The sequence below is a fragment of the Epinephelus lanceolatus genome, chromosome 15 (genome assembly GCF_041903045.1).
Source record: "Epinephelus lanceolatus isolate andai-2023 chromosome 15, ASM4190304v1, whole genome shotgun sequence".
Lineage (NCBI taxonomy): Eukaryota > Metazoa > Chordata > Actinopteri > Perciformes > Serranidae > Epinephelus > Epinephelus lanceolatus.
This window is the reverse complement of record NC_135748.1, coordinates 21,559,036-21,584,023: the sequence shown is the minus strand read 5'-3', so window position 1 is coordinate 21,584,023 and position 24,988 is coordinate 21,559,036. Positions and strand designations below refer to the sequence as shown.

The 24,988-nt window shown below is 42.0% G+C and overlaps 2 protein-coding genes across 2 annotated transcripts in view; one reads left to right on the top strand and one right to left on the bottom strand.

Moving 5' to 3' along the window:
* The window catches only part of LOC117267012 (inositol-tetrakisphosphate 1-kinase), a 41,163-nt gene extending 24,792 nt beyond the window's left edge, over positions 1-16,371 (bottom strand). The window contains exons 1-3 of the mRNA XM_033642574.2: positions 16,140-16,371; positions 15,508-15,658; positions 10,488-10,512 (exon numbers count right to left, since the gene is read on the bottom strand). Coding sequence (XP_033498465.1) covers positions 10,488-10,512; positions 15,508-15,602 — 120 coding nt within the window. The 5' untranslated portion in view covers positions 15,603-15,658; positions 16,140-16,371. The remainder of the gene's footprint in view (positions 1-10,487; positions 10,513-15,507; positions 15,659-16,139) is intronic.
* Positions 16,372-19,109: 2,738 nt separating this feature from the next.
* On the top strand, positions 19,110-24,985 carry LOC117267016 (putative E3 ubiquitin-protein ligase UBR7). The gene is made up of 11 exons (XM_033642580.2): positions 19,110-19,325; positions 19,667-19,800; positions 19,891-19,951; positions 20,035-20,130; positions 20,253-20,306; positions 20,398-20,503; positions 20,604-20,746; positions 22,622-22,816; positions 22,981-23,137; positions 23,264-23,325; positions 23,563-24,985. Exons 1-11 carry the CDS (start codon positions 19,209-19,211, stop codon positions 23,644-23,646), a joined length of 1,209 nt encoding a protein of 402 aa, XP_033498471.1. The 5' UTR covers positions 19,110-19,208; the 3' UTR covers positions 23,647-24,985.
* The last annotated feature ends 3 nt before the right edge of the window (positions 24,986-24,988 follow it).

The window sequence follows — 24,988 nt, the reverse complement described above, 5'->3', positions numbered from 1 at the left end:
AGTCAGACAAGTGCACAGTTATTCTTTAGTAGCAGACGTTACTGTAGAAGACAGTGGCTGATCAAGTATTTACACACTAGACCACTGTGGATAAGAAGTTATGATGCACTGTAGGACTCAAAAACCAGCTTCAGGAGGTGATATGCAAAGCTACGGTGGCAATACTTCATCTGAATCAACCAGTATAAATACATAAACTAAAATGGTAAAGCCCGGGTTTAAAGACAAACTCAAGCAGGGTCCAAAATTAAAACCTGCCAAGCTCCAAATAAGGGTGGATTTTTCATTTGGTAAATAAATCTCAGAAGGCTATTAGCCATACAAAAATAGCTATGTAAAAGTTTTGTGTCATTAATGGGCGTGCTGCTTTTGTCGTCAGTGTTGGAGATTGACACACACACACACACACACACACACACACACACACACACAGATGTGTTTTTATGCAAGTCTAAACAGAACCGTGAAACGGACTTTCTCGAGCGCGCGGAGATTGAGAAGTCTGATGAGGAGGTTTATGTTTATTAAAATGATATATCATCTACTAGGTTTACACAACCTTCAAATGTAATCTCCTGTTTGATCCTTTTGTACATTTAATAGCAAATACTTAAGTAGAATTTTGAGTCACGAGTTGTACTCAGGCTTGAAATTATTACCTTCAAATAACTTCACTTCAAATTATGCGCTGCCCTCTTCTTTAAAAGGTATACTTTACAGATTTACAACCAGGTGTGTGCCACTGTGGTGTGGGGAAAGTGTGCAGATGAACAGTTTTAAGGTGCCCAGCAGTGTTCAGGTGCCCCTGTGCCACTAGCTCCTAGTGCGGCCGGCACGAGGGGAAGCAAAACACTGTTCATCTGCACACACTCCCCACAATGCGGAAAAATCGGCAATCTATCCAATGTTATGCCTTGTTATCTCAGTGAAAAGTACTGAGGGATTGTTTTCATCTTCCAGCCCCCTTGGCCAGTGAATCAAAAAGTAAGTTTAAGACACTGCTGCAGACGTTTTGGTGACTCAGTGTCTCGGCAGTCGAGCTGGTTTATCAGGAATCATGTGGTAGACAGAAGTGTGACATATGGCAGATGAATAAAACACACAAACATGCTGCCATGACCTTAATAGCGCTGTTTGGCTGTCGTAAGTCAATACTCGTAAAATGTGTTGTCACCTGTGGATAAACTATCACTGGGTCTGCAACACTATGAGCAGCAGTTGTGACAGGAGTGGTGTGAGGTACGGCGTGCTGGTAAAAACAGGAGCAGGTCTTTTCTGACTGGTTAGCAGTGTCAGCATGCAGGGTAGAAGGGAATTAGTCTGTACTCCACTCCGCTGAGGCACAGCTTTTAATCTCTTGCTTACACAACACAGAGGGCCCATCCACAGCCTGGCCCCTCCACAAAAGCAGGACTCTACATCGCGGGGGTCAACACCCACTGGCAAAGACACATTGCAGAGGATGAAGCTCTCCTCTTGCCGTGCGTAGACAGGATGACCCCGCTTTAGAGCTCATCCAAAAACCCAGCGGTAAAGTCACTGATGTCCTGCTAAATGCTAAAAGCAGAAATGTCAGCTGACGTCTTTGCAAGTTCCTCTGGGACTGAGTGCGAGCGATGGGCCATGGTGGTGACCGACAGCATAAAAAACATGCTGGATCCTGGAGGGAGAGTAGTTCAGGGCCAATGTATTTTCAGCTTTGATGTAGCTCCATGGTGGGCCCGAGCTTTACCCCAGGGAAATCTAAAAATGGTGAGTTTCAGCAAACAGCAGGGACAAAGCTCATATGTGTACCTCCGTTTTCAAAAATAACTGTGCACAAATACAGTGCACACAAACTTTATCAACCATTGTTTTGCAGCAGCTATTTGTCTCTGTGCCTGGTGAAGTTTTGCCATGGAGCCGCTTCATCCTTTAGATCTCTCTTTCTAGTTGCCCTCAGCTGGATCTAATCTCACCTGGCTTTTGCTTTGTTGTCAGACTAGCCCAGAGTGCAGACAGACGTGATGAATGATTTATTTAGTATGGCGTGCAGCACTCCACACCTCTGTGTAAGAGAAACATATGTGTCTGTTGGCCGCACCTCGCATGAAGTAGAAGACTAACATGAGAGAGGATCAACATGACCGTCAATCTCCAGCCAAAAACCATACGGAGGGTCAAACTGGGAGCTCATTAGGCTAATAGCCGTCTCCTCAGGATCCCTGGAGTCACCACGGATGACTGTTGAGCACTGGAAGCTAATGAGGCAACTGCCTTTTTATCAATTTATTCACTTTGTTGAGTACAATATTAAATTTAACCACTAATAAATGTGCTTGACTAAAGTGACTCAGCAGAAGAAGAAGAGAGACTTCAGACAAGCCCTACTAAGAATGGCTAAGGAGTCTTGATCCATCATGTTGGTCAAACTGATGATTATCTCATCCATCATCATCTCCATGCTGAATTTAAATCACCAAACAACCTTCATACTAATTGCAAATAATGGCCACCAATCAGTATTCTTTGGATGGTGTTCCACTGGTGGACCAATTAATACCACCTAAAGACAATATCTTGTTTGTCAGGCTCCAGAGGATCAATATGTGGGTGAGATACAGTAGCATGCCGGAAATTAACTTTAAATTCCTAGGCACTTACCATATAATAAAAACAGTAACTCAATAACTTTCTATGGACAGCCCACTCAAACGATGGCCATTTGCTGTGATGGGTTCTCTCCCAGAGAGCGAATATTGGCTTTCGCAAGGCCGAGCCTGGTGAGTTAATCTCATCAGCTCTGTGATACAGACAAGCTAATGTACAGAGCGCTGGGTGGATGGCTCTCATGAGCTCAGGGCTATGGGGTCAGTATTGATGAGCTGCTACAAAATCGCTTGGATGAGGGCGAGAAAGCATGGGGCGGGATGAAAAGTAGAGACAAGGTGAGCGCGATAATGGGCTACTTAAAAAAAGAGCTGGAGTGGAAAGATGCCGGAGGCTAAAGGGGCAATCATGTAAAGTCATTCAAAAGAACAATCTGTTCTTTTTCAGTTCTGTCAGTCTTGGTGGGTATACATGTGGCTTTCCCACACTAGAAATGGAAATATAAAATGAGGTCCCTGGGGCTGCCAGATTTAGAAAAGATCACACAGGGTGACGTCATAATCACTTACAACCCACTGGAGGATCAAGCCTCTTGTGGCAAATACCATACATCAGTGGGGAAGTGCAATGTAACATATGTATGTATCATTTTGACCTCTTTGTAAAATTTTTGATTAAGTAGATTTTAGAGATTTATTTAACTGCTAGAAACATGGTGTCTTCATAAAACTAGGTTGTTGCTATATGACCAGAGAGAACAGAGGAAAAGGGCTGTGGCATTCTCTTTTACTGAAAAAGTAGAAAACCTACAACTACCACAATGCACTGCACGACACCAGACCAATAAACTCTCCTGCTGATATGTAACATAATGCAAGTTACTCATCCCGAAAACAATATGGCAGCTGAACAGTAACAAACAATCTTGTATGAAGGTAAGCTTAAATGTGTTTCTAAAATCATTTAAAGAGAAAAGTAGGCAGCACAGTAACAGAATCTTGAATTATACAGTACAGGCCAAAAGTTTGGACACACCTTCTCATTCAATGCGTTTTCTTTATTTTCATGACTATTTACATTGTAGATTCTCACTGAAGGCATCAAAACTATGAATGAACACATGTGGAGTTATGTACTTAACAAAAAAAGGTGAAATAACTGAAAACATGTTTTATATTCTAGTTTCTTCAAAATAGCCACCCTTTGCTCTGATTACTGCTTTGCACACTCTTGGCATTCTCTCCATGAGCTTCAAGAGGTAGTCACCTGAAATGGTTTTCCAACAGTCTTGAAGGAGTTCCCAGAGGTGTTTAGCACTTGTTGGCCCCTTTGCCTTCACTCTGCGGTCCAGCTCACCCCAAACCATCTCGATTGGGTTCAGGTCCGGTGACTGTGGAGGCCAGGTCATCTGCCGCAGCACTCCATCACTCTCCTTCTTGGTCAAATAGCCCTTACACAGCCTGGAGGTGTGTTTGGGGTCATTGTCCTGTTGAAAAATAAATGATCGTCCAACTAAACGCAAACCGGATGGGAGGGCATGTCGCTGCAGGATGCTGTGGTAGCCATGCTGGTTCAGTGTGCCTTCAATTTTGAATAAATCCCCAACAGTGTCACCAGCAAAACACCCCCACACCATCACACCTCCTCCTCCATGCTTCACAGTGGGAACCAGGCATGTGGAATCCATCCGTTCACCTTTTCTGCGTCTCACAAAGACACGGCGGTTGGAACCAAAGATCTCAAATTTGGACTCATCAGACCAAAGCACAGATTTCCACTGGTCTAATGTCCATTCCTTGTGTTTCTTGGCCCAAACAAATCTCTTCTGCTTGTTGCCTCTCCTTAGCAGTGGTTTCCTAGCAGCTATTTGACCATGAAGGCCTGATTGGCGCAGTCTCCTCTTAACAGTTGTTCTAGAGATGGGTCTGCTGCTAGAACTCTGTGTGGCATTCATCTGGTCTCTGATCTGAGCTGCTGTTAACTTGCGATTTCTGAGGCTGGTGACTCGGATGAACTTATCCTCAGAAGCAGAGGTGACTCTTGGTCTTCCTTTCCTGGGTCGGTCCTCATGTGTGCCAGTTTCGTTGTAGCGCTTGATGGTTTTTGCGACTCCACTTGGGGACACATTTAAAGTTTTTGCAATTTCCCGCACTGACTGACCTTCATTTCTTAAAGTAATGATGGCCACTCGTTTTTCTTTAGTTAGCTGATTGGTTCTTGCCATAATATGAATTTTAACAGTTGTCCAATAGGGCTGTCGGCTGTGTATTGACCTGACTTCTGCACAACACAACTGATGGTCCCAACCCCATTGATAAAGCAAGAAATTCCACTAATTAACCCTGATAAGGCACACCTGTGAAGTGGAAACCATTTCAGGTGACTACCTCTTGAAGCTCATGGAGAGAATGCCAAGAGTGTGCAAAGCAGTAATCAGAGCAAAGGGTGGCTATTTTGAAGAAACTAGAATATAAAACATGTTTTCAGTTATTTCACCTTTTTTTGTTAAGTACATAACTCCACATGTGTTCATTCATAGTTTTGATGCCTTCAGTGAGAATCTACAATGTAAATAGTCATGAAAATAAAGAAAACGCATTGAATGAGAAGGTGTGTCCAAACTTTTGGCCTGTACTGTATTTCATCAGCACTGCGAAGTCTTATCGTTTGATCTCAGTTTTTACAGCCTTCATTTCTCACAATACGGGCAACAGTATTGCGTCCACTTCCTGTTCACAAACTAGTGTTTCCCCCTAAAAGTTGGAGATTCATATCATCAGTCAGAGAACCTTCAATCAACTGAGACTGCTTCAAGACGAGCAGATATTTCTTTTTTTTTTTTGCCAGTCAGCGTGCAGTGGAGACTATTTCTGAGAACTTTTATGTCCACAGCAGCCTGTATCGAAGAGCGCTCACTCTGCAGCAAAATCTAGGGACCAAAAAGTTCTCCCTAGATTTTGCTGCAGAGTGAGCGCTCTTCGATACAGGCTGCTGTGGACATGGAGGAAGCTGCACCAAGGAAGAGAGGCTTAGTCCTCTAAGGCTCTGAGATGATGTTATCTTCTGCCTTCTGCTTAGAAGCGGTGAATTCACAGCTCACAGCAACTTAATACAATACAGTCTCTGGCTTGAGTTTGAAATGCAGTATCTGCAAAAAATGTTGTTGCACATTTCTGATTCATCTTTAGCGCAGTTAGCTTGTTTACTATATTTCGTGGATGTCGCCGTCACACTGAATGCTGAAATCCTGTTCAAACTCTCCAACTTCATATGGAAAAAAAAGGAATCAATTGTTGAATATTCGTATTGAACAGCCATATCTGATCTGACTGACATACATCTGAGTCAGGTACAGCCCTACAATGCAGGAACAGAATCTTGGTATATATATTCAATTAGCTCTGCCTCATTGTACAGTGTGATTGGTGTTTGAGAGAGAGAGAGAGAAGGCATCTCTTTCTCTCTATCTGCTTCTATACTTTTTGTGTCCGTGGTGTGGGGCATAAGAAAATGCAAAAGAACAATCTGCAGTTTGAGCAACAGCCGTAGAGTGAGCAAAAATCTGGGTTTGAGCAGAGACATGAGCCGGTTAGAACTGGTGAAATGGAGGGAAGTTTACCACAGTTCATTTAAACACACTACCCATGTTGTTATTGTTGTTACCAATAACTATTTTCATTATGGATTGATCTGACAAGAAAACCATGGAAATGCTCAACACAATATCCCGAAAACCCAAGGTGACACCTTCATGCATCTGGTTTATTTCAACAAGCAATCCAAAACAAACAGATTCTGCCGATCAACTAATTGTTTCAGCTCTAGTACACAGCCATTAGACCAACACATCTGTTTTTACAGACAACAAATGCGTGACTTAGCTTGTAATGAGGCTGTCAACGACATGAACTGATGGTTTATTCTGCCAGAAAAAGCCTCGACTTAACTCATCCTTGGATATCCAAGGTTGAGTTGTTATGGTCAGGATCAGTTTGCCTGTCAGATCACAGGGACAAGGTTAGGTGATTCAATTGGCTGTAAGAGATAAATCTGCAGCTATTTTCTACACCAGCCTTCTAGAGAAGGTTCAACTGACTTGATATCCACATGACAGCAACACTCTGCCCACCCTTAAAGCTAAAACAACAAAAACAACCACAAATGCATGAAACACAAACAAAGCTCGAGCTGAACACCTAATCTGCAAGGAAACACAATTTTGATTTTGAAGCAACAGCAGTGCGAGACGGTAAAGCGGTAAAGATGTTCCATTACTGTACCACCACTTCCTTTCACACGATATCCCTTTATTACCATCTCGCCTAATCGCTCTCTTTATCTGTGTCTCTAGCAAAACATTGCTCTTCTTCAATAAGATGAATTCATTCATTTACTGTAATGTCTTAATGTGTATATTTGTCTTTGGCTTCAGTGAGATTGGGCTCAAATTAATTACAGGACAACACAAGACAAGAGGAAATATATACCGAATAGCATGGTTCCAAATGCATCATCTGAAATTAGAAACGGCATCATTCAGTCAACAGTCTAAGGGAAAGTCTGAGGGTTGCTGGCCTCAGAATTTACTAGTGCAATAGGAGAAGACAGCTTTGTGCACAGACTTGTATAACAAGGCCAAAGCATTACAACGGCTACCATTATCTTCGCTCTGATGCAGCCATGACAGTACAGGCACTGACTGGCATTGGTTGCATCTCGGGCGACAAAGTCACCGGTGTAAATTGAAAAATACCTCTGGTGGTCTGAGTAAACTGAGCTTTCTAAATTGGCAGCGACAGCAAAGCTAAAAATAAGGAGTGTTTATGCTGATTTGTAAAAGTGGGGAAAAAACTTCAACAGGTAGTCCTGGAAAAGAGTTCTTGGGAAGGCCAGGGGGCTGAGCGAGTCCCTGGGTACCCCGAGCTGAGGGTTTGTGAGGACCTACTCTCCCAGGAGTGACTGAATGCACAGTGGGAAACAAAGCCCCTGCTTACTTTGGGACTATTCCCAGGACAAGGCTCTTTCTGGGTGTGCTTATATCGTTAGCACAGCGAGAGGAAAAAAATAACCTCAAAGCATAAGGAGGAAAAGGCCCCCCCAAACAAGAAGACAAGAGACGGCATTAAAAGAGAAAACCAGAGTAAGAGACTGAGAGAAAAGGCTGGATAATTTCCTCTTCAATTGCTGAAAGCACTTTAACTGACGAGTACTTGTCAACATTGAGCTCCCAGGACTTAGTAACAATTGTTACTATGCTGCTGTATGTGCTGTGTTTACTAAGTCAATGCACTGTACTGTGTCCAATATCCATTAACGACAGCAGTCTTTACTACCCTGGGGAACATATGTAGCTGAACATAACTCAGCACCCCTCTTTTACTTGAGCTAAGTAATTACTGGAGATGGGCTATTATGCCTTTTGGTATGTCCACATCAAACAGAATACCTTAAAGTGAATATAATTAGCAATCTGTTAGGAGCTGTAGCTGCTCACATTTAGGCAGTTTTATATTATAAAATGGCCAATTATTGGCCAAGTGCAATATCCAAACTCCAAGAGCTGCAATTTTGATAACAGTAAAACATGTCACAAGATACCACTACTAATGAAGGACTGGGGTGCTACAGAGATGCCCTGGCCTACAACTTATATTCCAGACGTTAAGGAACATACTTGTTTGGTACAGACCTCAGCAAGTTTTTACAGTGAAAATGAAATGAAAAAAATTCCATCCCCACTAAAATCTAAAATCACAACTCATATCACAGTATCTGTCAATTTTTTGCACATCACGTAGCCCTACTTTTGGTGTACGTGACTGATGTCAGATACTATGTTGACTTCTACAAATACTACCAAGCTTTAAAAAGTTTTAACCACACACACCTGCACCCCAACACTTTCATAGAATAAGTAACCACTGCCCCAATTAGATTTCGCTGACATTCAACAGAGTTTACAGAGTGAAGGCCATATTCTGCTGACATGAATTGCATCACAGCTCAACGATGAACATGACCTGGCTTGGTGGACCCTCCCTGATGATGCTCACAGACTGAAAATAGCAAGAATGTGAAGCAACTACACAGGTATGTAGAAGGTAACAACTCACAGTAGTTTACAATGGACATCTGACACAAGTATGTGGAGTAGTGAATGGTTTGGTTTCAACTCAGCACTGACTCAGAATAAATACTTTCTCAACAAGGATAGCCTATCCACCTAATTCCTGAGGGGAATTCTGTAGAAATGATTATGGGCGCAGCTTCCAGTGAGATAGCGGAAGTAGCAGTAAGCTAGTTAGTCCCATAGACTCTCTGTGGTTAGTTAGCATATGAGAAATAAAACCACAAGAGTTTCATGAGACAGAGCGAAAATGTATTAAATCAGAATTTGCAAAAGAGAATGACATCTAGACTGATAGGTCCGTCACTCAACGTCGGTACATGATATCCCTGTCTTTCCCCGTCCCCGACTTCATTCTCAACCTACATTAGCATATTGCTCATTATAAAATAAACTCAGCAACATACCTTGAAATATGTATTTAGTCATTAGGGCTGAGTATGTGTTACTGATTTACCGTAATTCCTTTATATCATATAAAAACATGAACACCAAAAGTTATTTCTTCTACGACTACTCTATATTACTAAAGTCTGCTGCTTAATTCAGCTTCATGTTTCACTCAGAACAGTTTTTAATAAATCAGAAGTTAAAAAAACGTGTAAACAGATTAGCTGGGAAACATCACATCTATTCACTCTACATGGAGCTACAGTTAATACTGAATTATGTTAAATGTTTGCCGCATGTGTTAGTATCTCTTAATAAGTCATCAGAAATCATAAATCATCTTTAGAAGGAGCAGATGTTTAACTTACGCTAGCTCGGGCCATGTTAAAGTTAACCATATTTTAACGGAGCGAGGCAAGCTAATTGCTAGCGTACTCAGTTGAAAAGGAAAAACAATGCGTTGAGATGGCTGTCAGAGGTGGCAGAGGTGTGATCACATAATTCCGTTTGAGCTGTAACAGGTGGTGTGTGTTCCACATTTTATTTCCCAGTTGCTCTTGGAAAGAAGAAAAGAGCACCGCAAACAAACTGTTACCATTGGAAAACGCCGGAAGTTGATAATTCACGCAAGGTATCATGGGGGCTAGCAGGGGTGGACTGGCCATCTGGAGGTTCTGGAGAATCACAGAACGGCCGGTACTCCAGGACGGCCGGCGACCACCATGCAGTCATCACCTTTTTTTTTTTTTATTTTTTTTTTTCCTTTTTCTCCCTGATAATCTACTGTTCCACGTCCAGTCCGCTAGGTGGTAGCCTTTAAACTGAATGCCAGCCAGCACATAGATATCTATGAGCCGGCCAGCTGCCAATCAAACTGAAGGAGAAGGAAGCGCATACGTCACGCAAATCGAGCAGCCGTGTGCAGCAGGTGCAGATGGGAGAGACATTACAGCCTCTTTACATTGTGATTTATCATAACTCATACCATGTCTTGTTGTGTGTTTCAGGCAGTCACCTGCATTGTATTGTTCAGAAGAGAGACATCTGGACTGTGTCGTTTATTTCTCAGTGAGTATTCCACACTATGCTCTTAACACAACATCTAGTCAACATCGGTGCTATTGCTATAATTTGGAAGGTATACTATCATGTGTTAAGATTTAAGTATTTTGACACCCGTGTCTGGGGCTGATGAGTTTCCACGCACTGGTTGTTGTGGGCTGGGCCGAGTCAAAGTCCAGGGCTGTTTTTTAGTCCCAGTCCGCCCCTGGGGGCTAGGAATAAGGTGAATAAGATTTCCCAACTAAAACAATGACTGACTGCTCAATTTTGTATTGTTACAACAAAAAAAACAGTATGCGTCATAAGTTTGTCCACTTACCTGAACAACTTCTATTCCTCTTTTCCTGAAAAATAAGACAAAAATAAAAGTCATTAATCTGACCAAAAACAAAAAGTTATCAGTCATAAACAGACACTGCAATGCATGGAAGTATCTAATTCCATAACATGCAAGACGTTATGTAAATGTGAGTTTTTCTTAATATATATATATGTATAAAAAAAAAGTAAATGTGTGTCAGGCACTATTGATGAGCTACTCAGTGGATGAAAAGATCTGAACGAGCCCACAGAAAAGCAGAAATCCAACACAAGCTAAGTGATCCAACAAATATATTTTACTTGCATAGTGAAAGTGACAAGAACGCACAGTCCTGTTAATTACTGTTTGTTTCTTTCACTTTAATGTTATGAAATATAGCTAAGTAAAACCTGCTGTTGCATCAGTTGCTCTTGCTGGATTTATTTCCTTTAAACTGTGAAGGTTCCTTTTATTCTTGACATAAACGTGATGACAAAACAGTTCCTCTTCATACGAGAGAGAAAACAGAAACTTGCCGAGGTCTTAAAACACTTTGCACAGATATGGACATGAGCTACTGACACATGAGCCTATCTGTGCATAGATGTCAAACACAAACAAACAGTGAAAGTAAATTGTTCAGTGTAGTCGTCTGGTTATAGCAGGACAGCAGAGAAGAGCCACGGAGATTGTAAAAAAAAAAAAAAAAAAAATTCCCATCCCAGAGCTGAGGAATATTCCACTTTATAAATACTAGTCTTTGGATCAGAAATAGTTGCTTGGCAACCAGCAGACCACTATAAGAGTGGAGTTTTTGGTGGAGGTGACTATCATAAGATAGTGCACCACTAAACCAGGGCTGCACAATGTATTGGCTTTTTAAAAAAAATTAATCTTCATTGCAATGTCAACTTAGGTAATAAACACATTGCGAAAGACAGTGATGTTGCACTCAGGAATTTTTTGAGTTAGTTGAACGAGAGTATGGGTAGAAAACGTCACTATAAAATGTAACTTGTGTTTTACGTCTTTTGTGTTAAATTCAGTGTTCTTTTTGTTCAATTAACTTTCAGTTTTTTAAATCTAGTAAACAATTTGTAGTATTTTAGCAGCATACTGAGAGCTGCAGTAAGGCAAAACTAAGTACACTTTAATATCTGTTTATGTATCCCAAGTAATATCGTTAACATGATATTCAACAATGGTATTATATTTTACGCATGAGGAACCTGGACAGATCTCTTCTCCTTATCTCTGCAACGTCTTCTTCACATACAGCGAGCAAGATATGCTGTCCAGATATGCTGTGAGTGACGACAACATTCAGAGAGTCTATCAAGCGCTGATCAAGCGGAAGCAACAGTTTGCTGTTGTGCTGACAATAGGTTGGAGGTGTGCAAAGCTTTGCTGAAGTAGAGCCAGGGCAAGAGTTCTATCAGACAAGCGACACGGCACTTAGCCTTTTCACAGACACACAGAGTAGGTGAGGGCATCTTCATTGGGAAAACTGAAACAATCTCAGTTAGGAAGAGGTGTGACAGTAAACAGCAGTGTTAAAGTAAATGTTTAACCACAACCACTTGTACATAATTAGAAGGCAAGATGACTTCTCTTTTAAAAGAGTTTTTCAGGAAATCTGTCAATGGCACAGAGGATGTCCCTCATTTGTTTAACATGTTGGATTTATGTTCAACCTAATCCCACCACCGCTGAAAGACAAATAACTGCCCAAACAAAACAGTAGATGGACAGAGACATTCTCACATTTCTGGTGGAGCTGGCTTGTCAAGTGACCTGTCTAGCTCCATTCTACACATCAGAAAAAAACATATATAACAAGTAAAATTTAAATGGACCAAACAACACATATCCTAGTTGGGGGAATTTACGATGAACGCGCAAAACCAGTCCAGCGCCACAACCGACTCAGTCAGTCCAGCCCAGTTGTTTTTGAGGTTACAGCCCCATGGTAACAGCAGTGCAGCCATTCACCGCTTCACAACAATGTGGATATTTAATACTGCAGCTGGCGTGTTTCATGTGGTGTGAATGGGGCCTTTAGTTTCGTCCCATCTCAGATATGGAGATCATCTGCTCTCCTATATTGTTACACAGCCAGCAGAATGAAAGGGATGAAGGAGGAGACCCAGCGGAGAAGCAGGCCAAGGTCAGACCTTTTTCAATAGGAGGTTCAATGAAAAACAAGACACTTTTTATTGCACCGTTTCTTACTGACACACAGCACCATATATTCGTAAACTCTAACCCTAAAACTGGGTATGATGGTACACCATAGACATGGCTACTGCCCTGCATGACAGTATGTGATTACAAAGTTTACGTGCTGGTGTTATTTGAGAATCTGTTGATGTGATCAAGCAAACATTAGACAGCCAGGTGAAGCCGCATTACCTGTTTGGGCTGTTAAAACCCTGTTTTGTGTGTTCCCTGAAATCAACACCATCAGCTCCTTGCATGTTATACTTGTCACAGGTTTTGAATAATCACAGTTTCCCCATCACTGGGTGAAGGACTACAAGCATACAGTGGGTGTAGCTCAATATAATCTCATTAGACTTGTTGTCCTAGCGAGGCCTCGCCTTGACAGGACAAAATGACAATATTTTCACATCATCCAAAGTCGCTGAGGCTGGCTGTTTTCAAGGGCATTGCATTATTCCAAATCAGGTATATGCGAGTCAGTAGGAAGCCTTGAAATTGCTGTGCAAGCCGACGGGACAAAAACATAAACCCCAGTGGGTCTGACAAGCAGGAATCCCTTAAGTCCAGCTGCACAAGACAGGGCAGCTCCACACTGAAGCACTCACAATGTCAGCTGCGTGCCACATGATGAGAGGGGAAAAAACCTGCTCAGTCACTACGAGAGTATGACACTGGCACATCCTGTCAGGGTGAAACATTTGGCTTATCTTTGATAATACAGCCTGACGAGTCAAAAACTTGCACATATCTATCTGTTCAATAAAATCAAGGAGCATGAAATGATATTTGGAGAGTGTGATATTGCCAAGGAAACCAGTACTTAATAAATAGAACTGGTTTACTGCCTTAGGGTTTGTTAATAAGCTGACACTAATGCACACCAGCAGCATGACTGGCACACCCTTGGAAAGTTGTACCTCCTGGTAAGACAAAATGCCTTTTAAATAGCAGTTGTAATGTATATACAGGTACCACACATAGGAAGGTTATCTTATTCCCATCTTTTCCTTCCTCTTGAAGATGCCTCTTGCTTTCTAACATGGTATATGGTGAGGGAAATATGTCAAGCAAAGAACCAGAGGACTAGTTTCAGTAGGTGATCGTACACATGATACACCCTATTTACTGCGTGGCTCATTTCCATTTAAATGTGTGGGTGTTTCTTGTTGTTCCTGTATAAAGCTATCAATGTAACTTCATCTTCTTGCTCTTCTTCAGCTTGTCACAAACACCCTTTAACACTTGCCCCCTGCCCTTCACACTGAAGAGCCCTCAGACCAGCTATGAGGGAAGACTGGGGTAAGCAGGATGCAGGGATAAAGCCAGGAGAGGTGTTACTCGGAGGTTTATGAAGAGATTAAAAATGTTTTGGTGGATTACAGTGTGGTAATCTGTGCTGGCTCAACCAGGTTGCTTTGTGAGGCAACAACCCTCTTTAAAAAGGTAGGAAGTGATTGCCTGCTGTAATGCACGCTGACCTACCAGGGTGCATTCTTGCTAAATCAAATGACTGAAGACTATTAAATGTTTTCTCCATTCTCTCTCACTGTTAGCTGCTGCCGTTGTTTGTAGTTTCAGGATGACTGTGGTCCTTATGCAGCATAGACAGCCAGGCAATGTTGCAATAAGAGATGATAAGGCGCCTGCCATACCTTGGAGCCATTCCCCAATCCAGTATACTGTGTAACAGCTATTGTAAATCAGTGAGGGAGAGTTCACATCTCCTGAAGTCATGTCTGCTGAGAAAATCCATGCCCTACTTTATAAGACCTTATATAACATTTTTACTTGGCCGGAGAAGGATAAGCTACAAGAAGATAACATACATACAGCGCTCATATAGCTGTTCCTCTCAAGGCTGGGCAGCAAATCCTTGCCACTGCAGAAATACACCCTTGAACAAATTCATGTTATGGCGATGCAGTTGGACAGCTATGTCTCTTTCCTCTAGATAATGTCTCACAACTAAACACAGACAGCTAAGACTGCTCCATGTGATATCACCCTCTTCCAATAAAAATCCTTGTAAGATACAGTAATGATCAAAGGTTAACTTTGTGGCACATATTCTGCTCTAGATATGTTAGCAACACAACAGAGATTTCTTTTTAATCCACACACACCGGCCTTACAGTTTCATGCTTCAGGACAACTGACTAAATAATAACACCTGTTTTAGCTGCTTGTCCTGTTACACATGCGCCTTAGGGCACCACACTCCTACCTACACACATTCCCTCCTCCCACTATGTCTCGACAGGCACTGAGTCAAGTCAGTGGCACCGTACCTTGGGGTATGCATACATACCAATTTATAAAGAAACGCCTTCGCATTATAATGGAGGGAGGACACACACAGGACACACAGGCTTTATCAGCTGTGTGGAGAACAGTATCTCGCTCCCATGAATGCTGAGTGTGTATTGTAGAGGTGACAAATAATCCTGGTTCTGACATGAGCAGGGAAGTCACTGATGCTGTGTGTGAGTATGAAAGAGGACGTTCAAATGAAAACTACTCCCTCTGAGAGCAGAAGAAATGATAATCAGTCCCTGTTGTCATCAAGTCATTAAGAGGAAATGCAGTGTCTGTGTCAGCACACCCAGTGGAGGGGTATACACTCACCTATCAGCCAAAAAGCCATTGAAATATATAGGAAAGTACACTCATCTATATAGTAGCACACCCACCTCATCACCTAGCACTAAACCACTGACTGAGCACACCTCTTAGCTCACTGTGACACACATTGTAAATGACATACTATGTGAATGTATGTGACCTGGCTTGGATGCATCATATTAGTGTCACATACCTGCACAAATCAGCAAAGGCCTGAAAATTCAGCTTCTTCATCTTCTTCTCGCTGAGCCAGTAGCCGACTCTCCGGCCTTTCAGGAAGGTCTGCATCTCCACTGTGCTCCTGATCCTTCTCTGGAGGTAAACGATGTGACTGAAGGCTCGACCTGGACACACGCAAACAGGAAACCCAACGTATATGTCTTACAACAGCCGATAATGAAGGGAGTACTCAAGTTCACGAGTCACACACAGCCAGAAGTGGCGCTTACTTGTCTGCCTCATTGAGCTAAACGCCCTCACGCTTCACATTATCTAGTTTACAAAACATTATAGTACAGTAGCTGTGGTTGAGCATCAGCGAACCACACACGCTGACCCCTTTTCGCTAACCTCAACTGCTAACGTTAGCTAGCTAGCTGGGCAGAGACAATCTGCATAGCTAACCGATGGCATGCAATTAGAAAACAAGCTAGCGTGCTAACAAGACGGAGCAACGTTAAACGGCTGAACAGATCCACAACACCCCTGAGTACCGAATGAATTAACTAACCACGGCTAGCAACGGCTAGTTGACTAAAAGATGAAGCAACTGACTGCACGGTAACTACGTCAAAAAGAGGCTGTGGTGAGCTAGCATTAACTAACCTGGCAATTTTAGCACAGTTCCCCCCTGAATGTGTGTCCTCTTCAGAAACTAGCTCGGGTAGTTTCCCATTCTCGGTCCGTGCTGGGGAGAAGGAGAAGAAGTTTTCAAACAAGGTGACAGATGACAGGCACAGCTGTGCTCACGTTGAGATGTTCCTGGTGCTTTCTCCCTCAGTCTCTAGGTTGAACTGACTGCACACACCCAGGAGCCAGGAGACTGACGCTGCCTTCACGGGCCCCTCGGAAAATACCGCTCCCAACTGACGAATCACAGTCTGGCCTGTTTTTACGTGCTGTTGCACTTTCGTAATCGATTAACTTGGCAGATTGTTTTCTCGAGTAATCGATGGATCAGGTTGTCTATTAAATGTCCATCTCAACTTCACAGTTATCTTGTTTTGTTTGGTCAACAGTCCATTGATATACAATTTTCACTAAATATAAAACAGAGAAAATCAGCACATCTTCACATTGAAGAGGCTGGAGTGAGCAAACGTTTTGCTTTTTTCCCTGAAAAATAAGTATTTTATTTAATTTAATTTTTTGTTTGATGACTAATTGATTCATTCATTCAAACACACAAAATGTCCTGTTGAAGGGAGCATGAAGTGGATAAGAGACCCTAAAGAATGATTACTCTAGGGTTATGGGGGCATGCAATAGAAACTTCGATGTTACACATGTAAATACATAATAAAAAATAATAATAATAATAATAATAATAATAATAATAATAATTTCATGTAGGACACAGAGAAATAGGTCCATAGCATAAATTCAGGGATATGCAAGTTGCTATGCGCAGAGGCCACTTTGCCAGGGGCCAGTCACTACAACTCCACAGGGGTCGGGTGTACACAGGGGTGTTTCCAGGATTTGAGGACATTCGGGGCTCAGCCCTGACCTCTGTCGGGGGCCTGGAATCCTTCCTGACGCTTTTGTGATAAACAAGCTCTATTTTGATGCTTTTTATGCACCCTGGCACCCTGATATTTACATTAAAAGTGGAAAAAGTCCATTTTGAATTTAGTTGTAAATTAGCATTCTGCCCCTGTCGCAGGCCACATTTGGCCCATGGGCCACTAGTTGAATAGTGGAAAATAGGCTGGAGCCTATCCCAGCTGACACTGGGTGAGAGGCAGGGTACACCCTGGACAGGTTGCCAGAGTATCGCAGGGCTGACACATAGAGACAGACAACCATTCACACTCACATTCACACCTACGGCAAATTTAGAGTCAGCAATTAACCTGCATGTCTTTGGACTGTGGGAGGAAGCTGGAGTACCTGGAGAAAACCCATGCTGACACGGGGAGAACATGCAAACTCCGCACAGAAGGGCTCCCTCCTGGGATTGAACTTAAATAGTTGAAAGTGCTATAAATGATAATGGAATAATTTCTGTATGTAATGATAGGCACACAACTTATTTATGTCAGTCCAAAATAATAATTTTGAATTATTTCTACTTAAAAATATGTATCTAGCCACTGTGTACTATAAACTAGTATGGTCAACTTAATTGAAAGGATAACAAAAAAACGTAACGTGTGCAGTAACCAAGTTTACATCTGTTTAAAGCAGTTGTTTATTGATGATCATCACTTTAACAGCAATATTTGTTTTCATCATCAAGGCAAAAGATACCAACAGTAGGACTGTTTTTCCTCTCGGGACCCAGAGTTCTTAGCTCAGTCCCTGCACTGCATATTCACCATCTTATTGGGCTGTTCATGGCGAGTGATTAACATTTCCGACAGCCTTTAAAGGCGCCCGGGATGCGGTCAGAGAAGTTCAGTGTGTTCCCTGTAAGCACTGCCTGTGTGTTTGTCATCCACACCACATACATGAAGAATCAATAAAGTTAAAGACAGAATGCACTGGGTTGTGAATTTGTATATAAACCAATTGCAGTTTGCATTATGAACCGATGCCCTATTGTCCCACCACCGCTTGCATAATGACAGCACCCTCATGCAATGCATCCACTGTTTTCAGCATGAGCGCATATTTTCGGCGGGCGTCCTGATAGAGAAACACATCACAGTGGCGCCATCCATCGGAAAACCACTGCAACATACAGCAGTTGTGTTTTTTTTCCCTTTTACCAGTTTTAACGCTAAAACAACAACAACCACTATAACTCACAGGAAAAACGTTTAACATGACACAGTAAATGACACATAAATAATCTCTACTGTCACTATACAGGCATCCTCATTGTATTACTGCGCATATAGCCATTTACGAAGAATAAAATAAGGCAATGAAATAAGACACTTACTCTAAACAATATAAATACAACATACAATTTATAATTTTTATCTATTACTTGTGTTTATTTATGAGTGCACCTGAATGTGGCTGTATGTTTGTACAATAATAAAGAAATCTGAATCTTAATCTGAATAAAAATATAAAGTATAATACAATACAGTAGCCTCAATTAGTTATTCAAGTATTCAACATTATTTTAATTAGCCTTTATATGACCATTAGCCTACACTATTTGAACGTTTCTGACTATTTGTCCTAATTTCATGAATGAATTCAAAAGACTTACGCTTGAAAATTACCATGACGTCTTGAAAACAAAATAAACAAAAATATTTCAAAAATACACATCAGCAGAGACGCCATTAAGGTGGCAGAAGGGAAGACACGGACACCACCAGCAATCTCCAACCTCTCTCCTGACTTCCATCTACCACCTGGACAGGTATGTAACATCCTAAAAAATTGGGTCCAAATTCAACTTAATTTTTATCATTTTTAATGATGGTTTACTGCATGCCACCATGAGAAGGACTGGTCACCATAGCATACATACGATGATATAACCAAATGAATGCTACCTGCTTTAATTAAAAATCACTACTGAAAAAGACATAGTACCGAACATTCAATTACTCAGGTAGTTGATTGTTAACTAGTGCATTGCGTCACTTCCTCCACGTGGTCTTGGCCCAAACTCCCGCCCGAACAATCATCATTTGTCAACACTGTTGTGCAGCTCACACCGGTGTGTCTGTGTGTGTCTTTGTGTCCTCTTTCTTCTCTCTTACCAGAATGGCTGCACACAAAGAGGACTCGGACCCTGACGATATTCTCGCCAACGAGGAGGAGCTGGAGAAGGCTCTGTGCGTGCTGGCTGGAAGCGACCCGGAAAACTGCTCTTATTCTCGGGTAAGGAAAGCTTCCTGCACCGCAGCCCTGCAGCCATCGCCTTCATCCGCCTACTGTCGCCTAGTCGCTTTCTTCTAATACAGCAGTTGTAGATGTAGTAGTGTGTGTGTTCAGTGTGGCTGTGTGTAAGCTGTAGTTTCATTGTTAAGTATGTTATTATAATTGCCAATAAAAGGGTTTGTATTCTCTGAAGGACACTGGAGTGAAACTATGACATTAAAATCCTTTTGCATGGTACCACTGCAGCATTTCTATTCAGAGAATATAAAATAACACGTACAGTCCTTTATTACAGGGTGCATGTCATCAGTAATATGCATGCTGCTGTGTATGTGTTGCAGGGCTACGTGAAGAGACAGGCTGTGTTTGCCTGCAACACCTGCACTCCCAGTGCTGCAGAGCCTGCTGGGGTCTGTCTGGCCTGTGCCAATAAGTGCCACGATGGGCATGACATCTTTGAACTGTACACCAAAAGGTATTTTGTGCAAGCTTTCTGTGCTGATGATTCAAAATTCAGTCCGACAGTTTGCCTTATCCTTTTCATTTCCCTGTTTTTCTAATGTAGAAATTTTCGCTGTGACTGTGGAAATGGCAAGTTTGGGGCGTTCAAGTGTCAGCTAACTCCTGTAAGTCTTTTAGTTTTACAGCAGTTTCCAATTTCATCATCATGCTCTGATTGTTGAAGTTATTCCACCTCTTGTATTCACAGGCCAAAGACCAGGAAAACATCAGAAACCTCTACAATCACAACTTCAGTGGCTGCTACTGCACGTGTGACCGGCCGTACCCAGACACAGATGATCAGGTATTCCCTTTATTTCCTCATTAACTCTGAACATTCATGCAATTCAGATTATTTGGATCGAATCTACTGTTTACGTTTGTCATCTGTCATCACACAAAACACCTTTTTTAATTACCCAATAGACCGACGATGAGATGATTCAGTGTGTCATCTGCGAAGACTGGTTTCACAGTAGGGTAAGCATAAGTCATATTATTGAAATCACATTACAGAGTGCTTTTTTCCCATTCAAATTCATATTTAAGTCATTCTGTTTGTGTTTGACAGCACCTCGGCTGCACTGTAGTGGAACCTGAGGAGCTGCAGGAGATGATATGCGAGGCCTGCATGAACAAGGCTCCCGTCTTGTGGACGTATGCTGCTCACTTTGCAGGTGACTAATAATTTGTCAAGGGCAGCAAGTATAGACCACATTGTAAACATTTAAAAGTGAAATGCAGATAGAAATTTTTCCATCTGTCTGTCCCCTTTAGCACCACCTGTGATCAGCGTCAGTCATCCCAAGGAGGAGGTAGAAGTCGATGTGGAGGAGAGAACAGAGAAGGAAGAAGCCTCTGAGTCCAGTCAAGGTAGTGATGAGGAGCTATCCACCACTGCTGAGCACACAAAGCAGGAGGTGAGAAACTCATGGTGCCTTTTTCTGTTTGCATTAAGGGTTTGCCATGTTAAGAACAAGATCAGATAGGAGGGAGTTAAAGTAAACACTAACACCAAATCTGTTCTTTTGCTAACCCTGCTATGAAATTATTTCATATGGGATGGCTATGGTAACCACACACAAGCCTTCATGTCATCGGACAACTTCAGGTGGTTTAATAATCAGAAATTTGGTTGTGTCAGAGTCAAAATACAGTTTACTGACAATATAATGCCATGTCCATACAACTGCATTTAATGACTGACGCTGGCTGATGTGAGGCAGCCATGTTTGTTTGGTTTTCTGGCACTTCCAAATAACAGTGCCAAATTGAATTATATCTGAGCCTTCCCAGTCGCAGTTACAATTTGGATGTTGAACACTATTTACAAGTCGGAAACTTGTTATTATGAACACTCCTGTGACACGAACGCATGCGTTATCGCAGTCCTCTAGGGCTTTGCTGGAAAATGGAAGTAACATAAATGTATATGTTTCCATCAGTGGTTTTGGTTGCATTCTCCTTCAGCTGTGCTCATGGTATATTCGGAAAAAAATACACAGGTGCAGCACTTGAAAGTTTTTGACATAGACATGGGTCATTGAAAGTGCTTTGATTTATATATTTTGAGCAAGAATAGAAAGTTCTTTTGATATTATTTTGACTTAATGTCAGGAAATAGACAACATTCTTCTTTCTGTGTGTGTGTATGCCGCAGCTTCATTGTTTCACCCGCCACCTCCCTTGAGAGAGTGCGACAGTCATGTGTGTATGAGTGATCGAAGTGAAATGATGCAGGTCAAACAGCGGCAAGCAACCCAGAAAACTAACGTTAAGTGAGTCCATGTCTCAAACTAAGCTGTGTTGGGTCCTTGAATTTGAGTGAATTAGGCCTGCAACATATGATACGTTACGATATGATACACTTTATTGTCCCCGTAGGGAAATTCAACTTGGACTCAGGAATTGCACAAGTGTTGCTGCCTTACAATAATAGTCTAGAAGAAATTAAATCCTTGAAATGTCCTTGAATTTGATGCTTGAGAAGGTGTGGGAACCCTGTAAGTGGTTAAAATCTAAAGAAAACATCCTTTTCCAAATGTATTTAACCTATCTTGTACATATACTGTACATGCACAGATCAATTTTAAAAAGTAGCACATATTCATAGTTTTGCATTTATAGGGAAAAGGCACATCATATAATTAACCTTGCTTTGTAACTCAGTTGCAAAGTTCAGTTTCAGTTTTCGTTCTGTTCGTCTATGGGCATTGTCCCTATATAAATAAGTTAACTGGAGGCTGAGTGAGCACTGTGTCAATCTGTAGGTGTTTCCTACTTATGTTAGTATGATGGGTGCTTCTAGTTTACCTGTTTGTCTACCCTCCTCTACAATGTGAAAGCCCTCTACAGCTGTAAAGTGTAGAGTTTCAGTGTGTATTAAAGGGATTTGTTGGAAAAAGGGGCCCCAACTGTATGTGAGTGTTCACTGTGCACATTTTTGTTGCCACAAGATGGGGCTGGAGGGTAATGAGCAGATTGTAGGGCAGGCTCCAGCTCCTGTTATCGTGCTTTCCCCTCCTCTGGGTAATTAGGGGGGAAATGACCCATGAGGCACTGCTGCTCCTGTTCTGTAGATGGCTTTGGCCAGGCTTCACAGGACAGCTTACTGTAAACTGGTGATTGTCATCGCCCAATCATCTCATCGTGTCAGTCGCCCCCGAGACTTCCCCGGATGAGTCTGCAGTGCTGTGTGCAGAAATGTTTTACAAAGCCCAGGTGTTATCATCTGTTCTCCCTGCCAGTTTAACACAGAAACGCACCCCATCATCTGCTATTACTTGTATCTTTAGGAAGCGCCAAGCAGGAGTTCCCCTTGCAAACGGACCCATGAGGAAATGACAGGCAGCTCTGAGAAAGCCACGACCAAACCTGTTGTGTGCAGGCTGAAGGAGCTGCAGGCTAAGGGGCTGGAGAGGCAGAGACAGGGAGCGGTATTCTGGCCCTACAGCTGGCGCTCAAAGCTCTGCACCTGCACAGGCTGCAAGGTAGGCCACAAAAATGAGCTCTCAGATTATAGTGTGGGCTTTAACAAAGGGCACAAGAAGGCCACTTTGCAGGTGTTGGCTCATGTGATCCTGGTTCATGTAGTCCATAAAGTATGTCTTTTATGAATGAATGTTTCTCCACTGTGCGTTGCATTGTTGCACAGAGGGCGTATGTGGCTGCCGAGGTGCAGTTTCTTATGGATCAGTCCGACACCATTCTGGCCTACGAGAACAAAGGCTTGGACGAGCCGTTTGGGCAGCACCCGCTGATGGCGCTGACAAGCTCGATGGACCGTGTGCAGCAGCTGGAGGTCATTTACGGTGAGCGTGGGGAGGGCAGTGGGGAAGATGTGGGGTCAGTTGTCCTCCAAGGATGTAATCATGCAAAATGAAATTTATGGCAGAGGCAACTGATCGAGACTAATTAACCGTGTGTTCCTCCCTCAGGTTTCAACGAGCTGACAACTTCGCTCACTGCGTTTTTAGACCAGTGTGCTGCTGAAGGAAAGGTGAGAATAGCAGTGCAAATTTAGTCTGGAGTGTTAGAATTAAACTTCAACATCTATTAGGGTATTTGATACTTGAGTATTCAGCTGTTAACCACATGCAGTTGGTTTTGTTTTACATGCTTAAATAGTGCAATTTTGCATCCAAAAATCATTTTTCTTGGACACTGGGTCTTCTGTTTTCGCCTTTTTCTTCCTCCAAATCTCAAACTTGAACCATTCCCTCCTTGTCTCTATCAGACAGTCACAGTCGAAGCTGTACACGAGTTCTTTGCGGAGCTGCGGGCTAGAAAAAGACGAAGGACCAATGCAGGAAACCAGTAACGAGGAGGCCATGCTGTTGTCATATCCCCGGTTCATACGGTGCTTTCAATGAATGTGAAACTTTGAAGATGACCCTTTTTTTCTGTTGAATAAAAGGGGCTTCTTGCTGCAACATATGTGATCCTAAAGCTTAAACAATTAGTGCAAAGAGTACTGACTCGCTGTCATTGTTGTGAAGTGTTATTTCTAAGGTGAAGGGGTGGGAGTTTTATGTCCAGTTTTTATTGATTTTCAACGATGCCTTAACTCTGAAGCTCATAATGAATGTTATTTACGAACAGAAGAAATTTTGTTTCAGCACGCTACGCTTTAAAAAAAAAAGACTCAATTGTTGTATTACTGTAATGTTTTGCAAGTACATCACATAATCATTATAATGCCTTATAATGTGCATTCCTATAACACGTCCAGCTCATGATTTGACTGAGTGAAATAGTGTGTTTAAATTGTCAAGAGGCTTTCTGGTAGCAACCAGTTAAAGGGAAACTTTGGTATTTTTGTACCTGGGCTCTATTTAACTGATGTTTTTTTGTCTAAGTGACTGATGGAGACAGGTTTTTAAATTGGTCTGATATTGAGAGAGATCACTCCAGCTGCAGTGGCCAAGGAGGCTGCAATGTAATCCCTACGGGTGCTTGTGCACCATCTATTTACATCCACTAAACATGCTTGTTTTTGGCACTGACATTGACATTACAGATAAGACCCTGTAGAGAATTTAAATGTGACCCAGTCTCATTCTAAAATCATGCGAGAGGTACTTGTTGCAAGAAAAACAGTGGTTTAAACATTAGTAAGAGTTGGAGAAGGGAGTTGCTTGAAGAGTTTGTTGTGTTGGAGTACAGAAGGTGCAGCTTTGTGTTATGTAAATGATTTTCAATGTCATGGCTGAATATATAACTGATTCTGACAATGTGGAAAAGTCTGCAAGATTTCAGAACAAGACTTCTCCTTGAGCGAGACTTGACTACTAAAGAAAGCTTTAATTTCTCTGTAGGATCCTCTCTATAATGTTGTTGGACAGTTGCAATAACTCTGGGCTTGTCAGTGGCAAAAACAAGCACTTTTAATAGACTTAAATTTCAATACAAAATTGCCCTTGGGATTAAATTGTAGCCTGTTTCAAAGCTGAAACACTCACTCTTCAATACTGGACCAATTTAAAAAACGTGTCTCCATTGGATACATGGTAACAAAAACATGGGAAAACAGTTCAAGGTTTAAAACACCAAAGTTTCCCTTTCAGACAAACGTGTTTGTAAAAGTGATGTGAACAAATACCAGTTTTATGTAAATTAATGCTCTAAATAAAGTCATTACATGTTTTTAGTGCACAAATCAC

Excerpts from the sequence above, each read along its gene's own strand:
- LOC117267016 (XM_033642580.2), top strand. The coding sequence starts at position 19,209 with ATGGCTGCACACAAAGAGGACTCGGACCCTGACGATATTCTCGCCAAC. Across the intron at positions 19,326-19,666 it reads AAAACTGCTCTTATTCTCGG|GGCTACGTGAAGAGACAGGC; the intron begins GTAAGGAAAGCT and ends TATGTGTTGCAG. Across the intron at positions 20,504-20,603 it reads GTATGCTGCTCACTTTGCAG|CACCACCTGTGATCAGCGTC; the intron begins GTGACTAATAAT and ends TGTCCCCTTTAG.